Source organism: Macrobrachium nipponense, chromosome 41 (genome assembly GCF_015104395.2).
Source record: "Macrobrachium nipponense isolate FS-2020 chromosome 41, ASM1510439v2, whole genome shotgun sequence".
NCBI classification, from domain to species: Eukaryota; Metazoa; Arthropoda; class Malacostraca; order Decapoda; family Palaemonidae; genus Macrobrachium; species Macrobrachium nipponense.
Window position 1 is genome coordinate 31,768,640 of NC_061102.1, and position 16,125 is coordinate 31,784,764.

At 35.2% G+C, this 16,125-nt stretch overlaps 1 protein-coding gene and 1 long non-coding RNA gene across 2 annotated transcripts in view; one reads left to right on the forward strand and one right to left on the reverse strand.

Moving 5' to 3' along the window:
• LOC135212653 (DNA polymerase epsilon catalytic subunit A-like) overlaps positions 1–13,952 on the forward strand; it is a 186,244-nt gene extending 172,292 nt beyond the window's left edge. The window contains exons 27-29 of the mRNA XM_064246280.1: positions 6,907–7,085; positions 9,973–10,105; positions 13,581–13,952. Coding sequence (XP_064102350.1) covers positions 6,907–7,085; positions 9,973–10,105; positions 13,581–13,763 — 495 coding nt within the window. The 3' untranslated portion in view covers positions 13,764–13,952. The remainder of the gene's footprint in view (positions 1–6,906; positions 7,086–9,972; positions 10,106–13,580) is intronic.
• Positions 3,357–16,125, reverse strand: part of LOC135212654 (uncharacterized) — a 267,561-nt gene continuing 254,792 nt past the window's right edge. Inside the window, exons 3-6 of the long non-coding RNA XR_010313959.1 lie at positions 10,746–10,856; positions 9,736–10,266; positions 6,896–8,506; positions 3,357–6,360 (exon numbers count right to left, since the gene is read on the reverse strand). This is a non-coding gene — a long non-coding RNA (uncharacterized LOC135212654). The remainder of the gene's footprint in view (positions 6,361–6,895; positions 8,507–9,735; positions 10,267–10,745; positions 10,857–16,125) is intronic.

The following is a 16,125-nucleotide window of genomic DNA, read 5'->3' on the forward strand; positions in this document are numbered from 1 at the left end:
ATAACTTCTGGGACAGTCTTGAGCTTTTGTCAACTAAACTTCTGGTTTTGGAATGCCAGTGGGTGCATCAAGCAAACTATCAGTGTCCAAGATTTTTTTATTTAATTTTTTTCCCCCAATAGTGCCAAAGCTCGTCTTCATATAGAGCTCTCCCAGTACTAGCTCTCATGCGGCTGGTGCCAGTCTCTCTTTAGCTCAGTGCCTGTCTCTTCTAAGGACATAGTGTTCCTATTTGAGCGCGATTTCCAATTGAGTGGCTAGTTCCAGTCTTCAAGTGGCTGGAACTAGTCTCTGATCACTGGGTGCCTTCTCTTCAGTATCGGCTTCCCCCCCCCTGAATACCATACAACTGCTCTCAGGCAATTTTGTCTCTTCAGCCTGTTCCACCTTCACCTTGAGTTCCAGACAAAACAAATGGCTCCCTTTTGTAACATCAGTTAAGTGTTTCAGAGCACTGTCCTTTGCAGACAGGGTGTACAAATTTATGAGCTTGTTGAAAAAAGCTATCACCTTTATTGGGAGTTGGGAGTCTGATTTTGATTTTTAAGGGAGCAAGAAATTCTTTTGTCCCTCCCTCCCTTTGATGCTGAGACGGAATTAGTGCTAGCTAATTTCTTGTTGAGATTTTGAAGTAAGGGTCTTTCTTGACTAACATCAGGAGCAGGGGCTATGAAGACAGGAGACTCTCAAGTGTTGCCACGAGACATCACTTCGGCTGGTCTCTTAATCCTATCCTATGTGTAAAGGATGGTTGAGAGCATTTTGTTTGACTGCAACAGTAGTAGTCACTCCTGGTTTTGTTCAAGACCATTTTTATCCCATGGCCAGGCTTTTGTGTCTCTTATGGACTTTCCAAGTTCCTATAAGTGTGTTGGATATTAGTTTTAGCCAATTACTGTTCCAAATATTTTTTCAGTCTGTATGAGGTGTCATCGAGTCCATGCTGGGCATTATCGCATAAGAAGTTGATCCCTCCCTGATGGCCATGTGTCATTGCTGTCATGTATCAGCAGGGTCGATAGCTAGTCCACTTAGGTCTCTGTCCATGAAATTCAGTCTGTACCACAATACCAATGGGGACAAGGGATCTAGCCGGGGGTTGCTGTTTTTCCCCAAAACTGAATTTTCAATCGGACCTATGGTGGTATTTATCCAAATTTAGTCTTTCAGAAGAAGTCCCTCAAGGTTAGTCTTAAGAGGCCGGCCGGCTAATGCTGTTTTTTAACGACAGGACTTTGACATTTATACTAAGGTGACTTGGGACATCTCCAAACCACATATGATTTTCGCCTCTGACCTTCGGTTTTGACGCCAGGGCAATTTATCCCGAAAATAACCATTTTTCAAATTCTATCTCCTCCCTTGATATTTAATATTAAGACCTGGGATTACTACCATATATAGACCTGATGTCGACCTCCAATCAAATGGAGAGTTTTTTTTTCTAAAAAGTCATTTTTTTCTAGATATGAATTTTTCAATATGGTAAAAAAATAAACCCTATAAATCACTAGAAAAAAATTTATAAAAAAATACAAAACAAAAATTAGAAAAAAGGGCTCTATTTGATTGTTCTATAATGTCTTTCTGAGTTATATACCAAATTCCAATGTTAGAGCTTCAAAACTAAGTGAGGAGATAGATTTTGAAGGTCAATAAGTATAGTTTTCAGATACGGGCGTTCAAAGTTTTCCTTCGTATTTCTATAAAGACAATGTTAATAAATAATGATTATTATGAATGTATATTTCTTTTTTGTGTATTAATAAACCAAAACTATTTTATTTATCATAATTTAATCATAAAAATGATGATCCCTTTGCTCATATATCGTAGCCTGGGGCACTGCTTGAGGCAAGATGGGGCACTCCTTCCTACGTAACCCCGTCTCTCCCCTTCACTAACTCGGCTTATTACAGCGAATTTTCTTCTGTATGTTAGCAAGATGTTTTCCTTGTATTTTCCTCTTTGGCATGATGACATTCTTGCCGAAACAAAGATAAACAAACATAAATGCAAGAGAATGTCAAAGGTGAAACTCGAAGGTGTACTCTCTTTTAACAAAGACAATTTAATAAATCATGATTATTATGAATTTCATATTCCATTTTGGGTATTAAAAAACCAAAACTTTGTTATTTATCATAAATAAAGATCTCTTTGCTCAAAGATTGTAGCCTTGGGCACAGTGTGACGTGTGCTGTCAGGCAAGAAGGGGGCGTTACTTGGCAACCCTCCCCTCTCTCTTCACTAACTACACGTATATTATGATATTCTGTAATAATACTCGAGCGATTTTTCTTCGTCTGTATGTTAGCGAGATGTTTTCCTTGTCTTTTCCTCATTGGCATGATGAACTTCTTGCCGAAACATACATAAACATACGTAAAAGCAAGCGAATGTCACAAGGTGAAACTCGAACGTGTAATCTACTTGACGTCTGGTTCATGATTGAACCAGATACTCTCTTCAGACGCTTCTGCGAGCCACGGAATCTCTACAGATGCCATTTCTCACAATTTCTTTGCCAGTAATTATCAAAATTTACGATAACAAGAAATATTGCATTTTCTTGTACGGATGAATGTTTTAGGCTTATTGAGTTATGTTTACTAATTACCCTGTAACTATGAAAGTAAGAGGAATTTTGACGAAATATTTCGTATACGTATTCTCAATTGCCATATGAAGCCCCATGAATTTTTTCATGACTTTGCATTTTTCGCCCTATACCACCAAATATAGGGGTTCCGGCTGGCCCCCTTAAACTGCTTCTCACTACCTGTTCTAGTTGAGGGAGCCCGCTCAAGGAACTGGGGAATTTCCAAGACGTGTTCCCGGAAGAACAGAACCTTCACACTTATATGCCAGAGAGCTGAAAGCCTTTTGCATAAGGCTTCATTTCTGCTTGACCCTCGCTTCATCCTTGACTGCTGTACAGTCAACCCCTGCTATTCGTGGACAGGTTTTTTGAGGATTTCTCTATGGACTTTATACAGTGAACCCCTCGTATTCACTTATAAACACACTTATAACTGCCTATCTTGAAAGTTCAGATACCAAATGTATACTGTAAATAACATCCTACTTCAAATGCATTACCTTAAATTACTATCCTATTACAGTCACCTCTCAATTAACGCTAGCATTACCTTCCTGGAGAGTGCATGTTGATTAAAAACACTATTTAAACATATTTTTCCCATAAGAATTAACAGTAATAAAGGGGGTTAGGTTCCTGGACTTGGGAAACTTTATACTGCATTATTAATATACATAATACTATGTAGGTCAGACAAAAAAAGAAAAACAGAACAAAAGCTTTCACTTTATTAATAAATACATACAGTGCACTGTGCTATGTCTTCGTTTGTGTCGACGGCTGTCGTCTGTAGCCAAGACTGATTGTAAGGTACAGTACAGAATGTTTTTCTGTGCTTCATACTTGGCTAAAATACCATACCGTAATTTTGTACCATACCCTCAGTAATTTTTCCTTACCGTAATTCTGTACCTTTATCGTACTATGAGCTAACTCAATCTACATCAGTAAAATCTCTTCTTCATTAAAATTTCAATGTTAACCCTTAAACGCCGAATGGACGTATTAAACGTTGAGTCAAAATGTCTCCCGTATGCCGAATGGACGTACCATATGTCGACTCAAAATTTTTTTTTTTTAAATTCGCATAAAAAATACTTATAGCCCTACCAGCCGAAAACTTTTGAATCACGCTCCTTGGGGGATGCTGGGAGTTCACGGATCGAGGTATTGTTTTGTTTACAATCGTTACGCAGGCGCGCAAGCGCAAATTTCTTTCTTGCCGCATTAAAAAGTATCTGTGACACATCTCGGAAATTATTTCGTCACTTTGACATAATTTTTGTACCATTTTAAATTAGCCGTTACATGGAGTATTATATATGAAAATGTGCGCATTTTTATGTAGAATACAACAAAAAAATACTCATGATTGAAGCTTTTATCAGTTTTGAGATATTTTTATATAAATAACGATAAGTGCCAAAATTTCAACCTTCGGTCAACTTTTGACTACCGAAATGGTCAAAAAACGCAATTGTAAGCTAAAACTCATATATTTTAGTAATATTCAATCATTTACCTTAATTTTGCAACTAATTGAAAGTCTCTAGCACAATATTTTGATTTATGGTGAATTTATGAAAAAACTTTTTCCTTACGTCCGCGCGGTAACTCTTCCGAAAAAAATCATACATGCGATTGTGGTAATGTTTGCACCATTTTAAAATTAGCCATTACATAAAGTTTTATATATGGAAATGTGCGCAATTTCATGCACTATACATCTAAAAACAACCCATGGTTGTAGCTTTTATCAATTTTGAAATATTTTCATATAAAAAATATGTGACAAATTTTCAACCTTCGGTCAACTTTGACTCTACCGAAATGGTCAAAAAACGCAATTGTAAGCTAAAACGCTTATATTCTAGTAATATTCAAGCATTTACCTTCATTTTGCAACAAATTGGAAGTCTCTAGCACAATATTTCGATTTATGGTGAATTTATGAAAAACATAACATTTTCTTTACATCGGCTCGGTAACTTCCGAAAAAATCATACGTGCGATTGTGGTAATGTTTGCACCATTTTAAATTAGCCGTTACATGAAGTTTATATATGAAAATGTGCGAAATTTCATGTAGAATACAACAAAAAATAATTGAAGGTTGTAGCTTTTCTCATTTTTGAAATATTTGCATATAAATCACGATAAATAGAAAAAAAACCACATTCGGTCAACTTTGACTCTACCGAAATGGTCGAAAAACACAATTGTAAGCTAAAACTTTTACAGTCTAGTAATATTCAGTCATTTATCTTCATCTTGAAACAAATTCGAAGTCTTTATCACAATATTTAGATTTATGGTGAATTTAAAAAAAAAAAACTTTCCTTCCCTCCGCGCGCGGATTCTCCGCCACAAATCTCTGAAATGCGTACGTCCCTTTCTCGGAATATTTGCTCCGTTTCATATTAGGCATTTCATAGAGTTTTATATATGAAAATGTGAGCAATTTCATGTAGAATAAAACGAAAAATATTTGAAGGTTGTAGCTTTTCTTATTTCTGAAATAATTGCATATAAAAAATATATAAAAAGAATCGACATTCGGTCAACTTTAACTCGTCAGATATGGTTGAAAACTGCATTTGTAAGCTAATACTCTTACAGTATAGTAATATTCAATCATTTGTCTTCATTTTGAAAGAAATTGGAAGTCTCTAGGACAATATTTAGATTTATGGTGAATTTTTGAAAAAAATATTTGTTTACGTCCGTGCGTTACGAATTCATGCATTATTTTGTGATAATATTTTCTCTGTGTTGCTTTTATCGTTTTACAATGTGTTATATACCAAAATGATTGCAATTTAGTGTACATTACAACGAAAAATAAGGTAACTTGTTACCTTTAACCGTTTCGCGCACAGCGCGATTTGAATACAATTATATATGAAATTTCGTTTTTGAGCTATCATATATCGCATTATTTATATATGATGATAATTTTTTTCATTTTTGATGGTTGCATACTAAACTTCGGCCAATGACAAAAAAAGGAGTAAAAAATGAACTCTTAATCTTGAAAACTAAGCGCTGTGATTTTTTGAAAAAAAAATATTTTTTCCGCTTCCGCGCTACTCTGAAACACCTCCGGCACACGGGAGACTTTTTTTTTTTACCGCTTCGGCGTTTAAGGGTTAACAGGTGTAAATTAGCAAAGGGACTTTATATGTACACTTCTATACAGTGGTCCCCCCATATTTGTGGGGGATGTGTACCAGACCCCCCCATTAATAGTTAGAACCCCTATAAGAATGCTGAAAACAGTCTATTTTGTTAGTTAAAACTCAAGAAAAACCCACTAAAAATTTTTATACTTGGTTTTTTTAATAGCTTTATCACAAAAAGTGCATTTTATGATGAAATTGATAAATAAAACCAGGAATTTGTGGATATTTCTCATAGAAAAATACCGCGAATATGCAAATTTTCCACGAATAATGCGGGGAAATGTTCCCGAGGGACATCTGCGAATGTGTGAATCTGGAGAACGGGAATACGAGGGGTCCACTGTATATTCAGTTGTTGCAATGATGATGAAGATGATGATGATAGTATTAACAGAATGATTCCTCCCAAGTAGTAATTGCTAAGTGATATATCTGAGCCTAAGGGGGGGAGAGCCTGGGCAGCCTGAAGAGGGGGAAGGTGAGCATCCAAGAAGTGCGTTAGCAAACCCTCCAAGGAGGGTGGACCCTGTAGCCCAAGCGACCCCCAGAGCGCCACCATTTTGGACGCCTCCGACTCTGAAACGAAAGAAATTGATGAAAAAGCCTCCTCCCTCTTAGGAATTAAATTAACTCCTAGGTTATTCCATCTAGGTTGGCAGCTTAGTCGCTTTTAATAATTATGATAACATATGCTGTTTTGGCCAATTTTCCTTAAGTTGAAGGAGAGTTCATCCTCATTCAGGTGACCAGATAAAACCCTCCAGTCCATTGTAATCAGCATCTGCTGTTCAAAGATCAGTAATCCCAAGTTTTTTTTAGTTCAGTAGCTATCTTTCCTTTCAATCTTTGGAATGTGCTTCATTTTCATTTTCCTTGGTTCTTATCATTTTGGGTTCAAGAGAAGTATCTTCTTCCTTTTAGGATTTGACACCGTACATTTTACCTGTGTCCATTTAATTTCAATGCTTAGTTGATTTCTGTGCAGCTCAAAACTTCAAAATAATTTGTACCTGCTAAAACACAGCAAACACATCTCTTTACAGTTTTTATATTTCAACTGTTTAACTGCTTTTTCATGTGAATTTTGTATTATGCAAGTATGTACACTTACCTATTTTGCAGGTAAACAAACTTCGACGCGACCTTCTTAAGTTACTAAACATTGGAGAGTTTAGTCCAGATGCTGAATGGAAAGATCCTTGTATATCCTATGTTCTACCTGAGGTAATTTGTCGAGCTTGTAATCACTGTCGAAACATTGATCTCTGCAAAGACTCGCATCAGACAGTTGAAAATGGGATGTAAGTATGCTTTTAAAGTTGTCTTTACTGCATAGATAATTGTGTGGGTGTGAAAAGCATGTGACATTAACTGATGGGTGTCACCTGAAATAACTTTGGATTAGTAATGAATACATATAACCTGGACTGCAAACTAATTAGCCCATTTCATAGGCTTCCAGTTTCCATTGCATCAGTTCCCCTTATAAGAAGAAAGCCGTCATGATGTGCATGCAGCTGAGGGTCTCAGGGTCTTAGTTAGGAAGCTTTCTCGCTTTTTTATGCACCTCAGTAATGTTCACTGGTAAAAACCCTTCCTTACTCGTGCATAGTATATATATTAATTATTTTTTTTTACTTTAAATCATTTCCAAAGGAATTTTTTTTTTTTTTTTTGTGGCATCAAAAATGGGTAGTCTCTGTAGTTTGTGCCATAGTCATTCTGAGCATGTAGCATGTTGTTGGGGAGAAGGTGGTGTAAACAAAGCAACTGTATACTAGTGTAACCTACAGTATATATGAATTAAAGTATTTAATAAATAATATTTTAGTATTCAGCAATCAGTAACTTTCCCTACAACTTGTGAGAATTTAATGCAAGGAAATGTACAAAGGTAATAATAAAAATAAATGAAAAAATATAAAAGTTAAATCGTTTAGGGTAAGGGGCCCAATGGAGATGCATTTCACTTGGATTCTTTTCTTTCATCACTCATAGCTCTTTTGATTTCCCATATTTTTTAAATTTCTATGGTTGGATTTATTCATAAATGATCATATTTTCATATATTTCAATCAGAATTGGATTATCATTTAAAGTCTTTGAGTTATTAAGCGATGAATTCTGTGCATTTGTATTATGTATATGGCCTCATGGAGACGCACTTGGCCTAGTGAGACGCAAAATTTTCAAATTCATGTGGATTGCACCTATATCAAAGAATGAAGAAATTAAGCACAGAATGAAAGTTTAACTTTTGGTAAATAAATTACTGTATATTTCTGCATATAAGATGACCTTTAAATCCTAAAATTCACCCCAAAAATTTGGAGTCATCTTACTCTACCATTCTAAAAATCAAACCTTGAATTCTAAGCGATGTTTATCAGTAGGATAGCCTCAGCCTTGGTGCAATAATTACTGACATATATGAAAAGATTCATATCATAAACTGATAATAAAGTAGTTAGTGACCACAGCTAATCTATACCTTCCTCTGAAGCAGCCAAACCTTTACTGAGACTTGTGGTGATAGAAAAGATTTTGAAATGGAAGAGCTAGCTCTTTAGAAGCATTGAAATCTGCAGTTCCTTACAGCCTATGAAACATTTCAGCTGTCGTATTCAGTTCAGTCTTACAAAATGTTACTTCTGTTGACAAAGCCACATCAAAACAGCCTTGTGCCTCAGCAGGGATAGTGCTTTTCATTCAACCCCCTTACCTGCAGACAAGAATAACAAATAGTTTGAGTTAAGGAATACAAATAAATATAGTACTAAACAAATTTTATCCATACAGTATTGTATTGTATTTTTTTTTTTTTTTTTTTTTAACATTCGCATCAAAACCACTCGGCACGTGTAATAAATCTTGTAATGAACAACTAATGGCTATACCACATTTTTATACTATCATGGTTTATATGTACATTAGTATGCATTTTCCCTTTTTTTTAGCTATTGTTTAAACAACGATGACTATAGATATAAAAAAAACTACATGCTAATGCTTTTAGATATAACAAAGAAAAAACTTCTGTGTTCTTCACCTAACTGCAGGTAGTGGAAACATTTAAGCAAAGCCCCTTTGTCTTCAATGAATCTGATTGTAACAACAGTCCTGCACTATATACTGTATACTGAGTAAATTTTGTAATAAACAGCTTTTAAAGGTCATTTCCCATACATTATGTTTGATACAGAGTCCATGTAAAGGGGATCTAATACTCTTCCTGTCTTCTGAGATCTCCCACTGAGGTCAGTTGCTCTAGTCTTTGCTCTTCAAGAAGTGAAAGGCAAGTGCAGGGTCTTTCTCAAAAGTTACCCAAACTAGTTGGCCATAAATTCAAAATAGTCTGGTTACATGTAAAAGAAACAAGGATACATTGCTATTTATGAGTACTGTGTGAACAGATTTTGCTGGAGAGAATGGGGATGTCCCCTATGAGAGAACTTTATAGGTCTAGCCAACCCCTGGCAATTTTTAGACTAATGTTTTTTTATAGGTGAAGGCTAACAGATCAGATTTGGATAACAGATTTTTATCTACAAAGGCCCAAGAGCATACAGTTGTAACATTGTTAACAGGATTTTTTTTATTAAGGAATGTCTATTCAAGGTATTGGGGAAGATTTATTGTATTGCAGTGTACCATTGCTTTTGAGATGGTTTTAATTGTTTCTTTACTGCCTTGAATATGAATATATGGACGTGGCATTAGTTTAGCAATGTAAAGATATATTTTACAATAAAATGACATTTCTTGATCATTTTTTAAAATGGGTGGCACCTGAGAAATAGTAAGGTGTTGGTTTCTTTATTATTAACATAGACACTGCAAAATTCTGAATATAGTTTTAAGAAAAAATTTTTAATACAATTTCCTATTCTCTTTAGATTTCCCTCAAAGTTTATCTGAATACCATAGTTGATTAAATAAGAAATGTCTCACCTGGTGTAAGTCAGGGTTTCTTCATCATAGAAGTGTTAACCAATTGTATAATAGAAGGGTATGTTTCCATGGATAAAAGTAGAAGCTACTTCCCTGGGAAGCTTAAGTGGGAATCCTCATCAAATTCCCCACATGGTTTAGAATTTTAAAGTCATTTTTTGAGTATGTATGTCTTCCAGATTATTTGCTTTTGTTCATCATACTTTTCTGCTACATGTGAGGTTTCTAACTTTTCAGGCGTGTTTGGATGTGCCCTGTATGTAACACAAATTATGCTTCCAGTGAAATAGAGCACCAGTTAATTAGCCTTATTCATAACAGTTCTATGGCATTTGTTCTTCAAGATCTACAGTGTGACAGATGTTCAGAGGTAAGTTTTGCTGTCTTAAGTACCCAGTTTCAGCTTTAAAATATAATGGCGCTATAGTTCTTCCAAACCTTGTAGTCGTGGGCAGGCAAGGGTGGGGCGCGGCATTGCCATGTCCGTCGTTCCATATCAAATTGGTTTTTGTTAATGAATGCACTGCTAGACTGAAACATGATAAAACATACATTTTTTATTTTCATGATCAGATATTAAGACCTCTTGAAATATTTTTGTACTCTGTAAAAATATTAACATGTTTTTACTTGAAACGTGGCACAAATTTTGAGCTATGTTGCCAGTTTTCCTAGAGGACTCTGAGCAGAGTTAAGCTGCCCTCAGGTCATGTAGAGGCAAGGTTGGCTTTGGTAGAGGTCAGCATGATTCATACACAAAGATACTGATTATTTTACATGTATATTTTGCGTTATATAAGACATGTAATAAAGAATAAGGGTAAACACATTTTTCGAAAGTAAACTTCAACTTAAAATATATGAAATGGCGAGTACAAAAATAAAAAGAATCTTTACAAACTTAAATAGTACTTGAAAATGTACATAAATATAAAATATAACATGATTACAAAATGAACCTCACAATACTTTTACCACAAAAGAGTTAAAAATAAACATCAATTACATACCATAAGTGAAGAGAGGGAATCAGTCTGTCATATAGCACTTAGGCGCTGAATGTTCCTCTGCATACATACTTAGTACAGCGGACCCCCGTATTCACTACTCCGGATTTCTCTCTGGAACGTTTTCCCTGCATTATTCGCGGTATTTTTCTATGAGAAATATCCACAAATTCATGGTTTTTTTTTTTATCAGTTCCATCATAAAATGCACTTTTTGTGATAAAATTATTTAAAAATCCAGGTATAAAAATTTTTAGCGGGTTTTTCTTGAGTTTTACCTAACAAAATAGGTTTTAAGCATTTTTATAGGGGTGTTAACTATTCACGGCGGGGTCTGGTACGCATCCCCTGTGAATACAGGGGACCACTATATGTGTGTGTGTGGGTATATGTAGTACGTATGTCTGTATGTGTATGTAATTAATCATTTGTAGAGGGTCGAGTGAGAATGGATAAACGGATATCAGTCTCAAGGTCAATGTAGGGGGCAAGGACTATCCCTAAAAGAAAATTTAAATGACCTTAGGGCATGTAGAGGTTGAATTCAGATATAAGGATATGAGGAGTAAGGGAATAAAAAATCTCTAAACAAAAATATTACTAAACTGTGTAGTTGACTATTTTTATTTGAATAAAAGGAAAAAAATGTACGGAAATTATATTTCTTAAGGTTTTGGAGAAATGGATTTGCGCATACCTTTGAACAAAATTGCTCCAAGAATGTGTGTTCGTTTGTGTTTTTATATGAGATTTTCATATATATGAGAAAAAAGAAAAACTCCCTTTGACTCTACATTAAGAGATTTACCATGGATGCGTTTGAGAGTAGGCCCAAACAAGGATAATTATTGCTCCCAAGGGTAAGGATTAACAAGGAATAAACGTGGTCACTTCCAACCAAGAACATTTGACAGCATGGGAGGAAACATCTAAAACGACTAGAAGGTTTGGAAACAGTATAGTAAACTAGATGTGGCAATATGAATTTGCAGCTTTTTTTTTCTTTTTTAAGTATTACAAATTCTTTCTATGTTAATAGGTTTATTATTTGAAGAAGTCCATCTTTGAACAGCCCCTGCCTTTATGTAATTTCCTAATTGTCTTATTCTGCAAAGTAGCCTATCTGTTCTTTTTGTTTGGTAGGCAGCCAAGTAACATTTATTGTGATATCACTATAAACATTATATATTAGGTTGTCCCTTTATCAGGTTAGATGAGCTCTCTTCAGCCTCTTCTGTCTTGCACTTTTCTCCTACATTCCTATCTGGCAATTGTGCTATTTCAGTTTTGACTAATTGTGACTGAATGCTCTTCACTACTCATCAGATCCAAAGTATCTCAGCCTTGTGAGATCTCATTCTGGATCTCATTTTGTTTTCTAGCTGGTGGAAACCACATTTCACAACAACTTCATTGGCAATGCAGTTTTCCAACTGCGTTTTGAACTGTTGATATGACATTTTGTAGTCACCCTACAAAATCTCCTCCATTTGTGTACCTTTAATTTTTGCAGTTTCGTAATGGATATCTACTTTTATCCAGGGGGTTAGCAACTTCTTCCAGACTGCTGCTGCTCTTTTCCATAGCCCTTTCAATATCTCTGCTTATATCTATACATTTTTCCAACAGTACTTTTTGTATGTGGTTCCTTTTTAGTCACTAAGCTTTATCTTACCCATTGATTTTCAGTTCTTTCCATTGATTTTCAGTTCTTTCCAATCCATTCTAGCCTTCCAGCTTTTAAACAGTTCAGTGACTGGTTCCTCTTATTCTGCTGTTATCACTTATCATTTGCATGTACCAGCTTTCAGGGGCCTTACTTTCTGTAATCCTTGTATAGCTTTCTCATCACAACGGTACACAATGGGAAGGGATCAGTGTTAATCCCAGATGGACATCAACATTTTTTCTCAAATTCGTTTGAGATAACTGCCATTGTCTTTTAGATCATACTTTATACTTATTTATGTCTATAGGGTCAAATTCTATACAGTCAAATGCCTTCTCATATTCCACAAATATGTGGTAGAATCTCTTCTATTCTTCATGTAATTTATGCAAGTGCCAAATTTAAAGGCTGCCTGTTGTTTACTTCTAGCTGGTTTTTTCTTTGCATTTCCCCCAGTACCTACCTACTCAAATATTTTTGTATGATGCTCAGGTTAGCTTGTTTTTCTGTGCAGTATTGTACATTTTGTTTCCTTTTGTATCTGTATTCCATCTCTCTTAGTTTCATTTTCTCAGGTTTTTATTTCTTGTTCAGTTCATGAGTGACTGGTTAACCACTCGCTTTTAGCTTCTTCATTCAGTTGGTTTTCATAAGAGTGAATTAACTATTCCTTTTGATTGTTATATATTTTTTCTATTTGGAAACCACTGCTTAGTTTTGGAATTCTATTCCTGCTTCCATTTACTGTGAATTACAGTCTTCCTTTCTTGAGAGGCATGTCATTTACTTTATTTAGGCATGAGCCTTACTATTTGTCCTTCTGTAGTTTTAGTTCTGTAACCTTTATATTGTTACTGGTAAAAGGATTTGACGTGTCCATACTGTTTGTCTCTTTATTACAGTAAAATGTAATAGAGTATGATTACTTAATGATTTTGTATGCATCACTGAATGATCATCTGTAGTTAATGACTTTTGTGTAGTCTGTTTCCTTCAGAACTATTTTTAAATGTGAGTGATTTTCAGTATACTAATATATCAGAAAATTCACTTACATTAATTTTGTCATCATTTGTTAACTTTAAAAGAAATTTGAATTTACTATATAGTGAATTTTCATTTGTGAAAGGTTTTAATAACTGTTAAAGTTTTCTTGTTTTCTTTAATAGGTAAAGCAGCCAAACATGACCTTATATTGTTCATGTGGAGGAAGGTACCAGACACTCCTGAGAGCTGATGATTTCAGTCAGAAATTGCGTATCCTTGGAAAAATTGCATCGTTTTGCAATATGCCACTGTTGAAAGAGACAGTTCAGTGGATAATTACAAATAATTCTTGGATGGATACTTGAGTGTTATTTTTCAATTTAAAGTACGTATTAGCATACCAAGCTTTAGTATGGGAGTTTGGAAAAGTAGTGTATCTTGTGGTAGTAGTACTTGGTTTCCATGTTATAAGAGAGAAATTGTGTTGAATTTTATTGTCTAAGATATATTTTATATATTTATAATAAAGAGTGAAAATTAAAATTTTTATTTCAGAAGTTTAGATGTAACAGAATATTCAGGATTCCTATTTTCTGTTCCCTTACAAAGACTAATAGGCCTTCCTCAAATAGGAAGTGAAATTTGAAGCAAGACCCAGTTAATGAAACTGGACATCACTGTTAGAAGTAACAAAAGGGAATAAATAAAAAGTAAGACAAGGTTACAGGTCAAAGGGATGTTGCAAAGTACTTTTGTTGCAAAAGACACTGTTTAAAGCAACAACTGCCACTGGGGACAGCACCACAATAGTACGTATATATTTATTGGCTATAGTTGACATGATCAAATGTTGGTTTCTGTGAGAAACTATGTAGCATAACTGAAAGCCATTATCATTATTTAACAATAGCAATTATTGGGTATGTAGTACCAGGAACAATAAGAGAAAAGTCACATTAAAATGATTGTCTTGTTATAGTGCTAGCCAAACTTGGAAGCTTTGCCAAACTGGAGGGATGAGAGAAGAGATTCTAATATGAAGATAGAGGTTTATAACAAACCAAATATTTAATCTTAAAAAATTTGTGTTCAAAGTTACTACAAAGATTACATTGCTATGATTAGTGGTTAATGGTGAGTGACTTAAACTGTATTCAAGATGGTCATATTAATTGGACAGTTTTTTTGTAAGAGGCTGTAAGTCAAGGGAAGCTTTGGCATGTGTATTTGTAGCTGCCAGATTAGTCTCAAGTTAGTCCTGATATGGTAATAGAAGGAGAGTCAAGATTCAGATACCCACTGGAAAATGACTAAAGTGTTTTCAGTGATGGTTGAAATTATGAGAGGAAGAGGTAAAATTGTTTGGTAAGTTAAGCTGCCTAATTACCCAAATGGTGGCAACAGGGTTTCACAAAAACACAGAATATATTGCCCCTGAGCAGGGGTGGTGTGATCAAAGGTCAAATCATGCAATTTAATTTAGTAAAAACAATGATGGGGCAAACTCTAGGAGAATACAGAGAAACTTGTAAAAAAAAAACCCTTATAGTACTACAATATACTGTAATAATAATCTCAGTTATCCCTCATCTCTTTCAAGAATTTTTGACAATGTAGCATTTAAGAAAAACAATACAATGAAAGAGCACTTGTGGAGAACTCTCCCAACAATATAGTTATAAAGAATGTATCAATGTAAGTCACATCATTTTTATATTGGCAAAAACTGGAAAATCATTGGAAATGAGAACAGCCAGGCATAAAAATGAAATTTTCATCCATGTTTATGAAAATCATGCCATCAATTGGTCAGAATTTATACATTTGTTCAGTTTATTTCAAAAACATGTATAATGTTTATATTCTAACCTTACCGGGGTATAATGTTCATATTTTAAGGTAGCAGCTTACTGGGGTCTAAATGCAAGGGTGTGACCTCACTGCATGTAAATTAAGATATATAAAAGGAGCACTGACCTCCCTCAGTTGCTCTGAGTGTAAGGTTCCTCCTTTTATCGCATCAGATGTGAATGTTTCCAAACTGACTGTATGTTTGTTTCTATTTTCACCCAAGTAAACTTATACCACTGTGTATTAACCCTCCCAAAGATGTTCTACAACCCTAAAGGTGAAACCTATTGGATTTGTACCTTGTGTTTCACCTTTCCGTGATACTTTGCACAAGTAAGTACATCACATGTTCTTGTAATTTTAACCTGGCACACACAAATACACATGTGGGCATATACAGGTAGTCCCCAGTTATCGGCAGGGCCTCCTTTCCACTCCAAGGGCCTGGAATATTTGTCGCCTCCAGTGCACGGGGAAATGTTGGAGAACGTGGGAAGTCTGACCAATTATGAGGCTGTCACTGGAAGGCACTGGGCACTAAACCACAAATGTTGAAAGAATTCGATTCGGATGACACCACATGTCAAAGGTAGGCAGAGTGCCAGCAACAGGCTGCACTTGTTAGGTGGCACTCAGAAGTGTGTAAGGATGTACCAAGGAACACAGATGACTCTCAATGTGCACAGACAGGAAGTCAAGAAGTGCCAACGAAAATGGCACTCCTAGATAGTGTAAGAATGCACACAGTTAGCAATGGGAGTTCAGGTAAACTGTTTAAATTGTTTTCAGACAAGCACTAGCACCTATAGTGCAATATTCTCAATCAGGGTTTGGGTGAGGCACTATCTGGCCCTCACCAAATGCATGTAACACAGC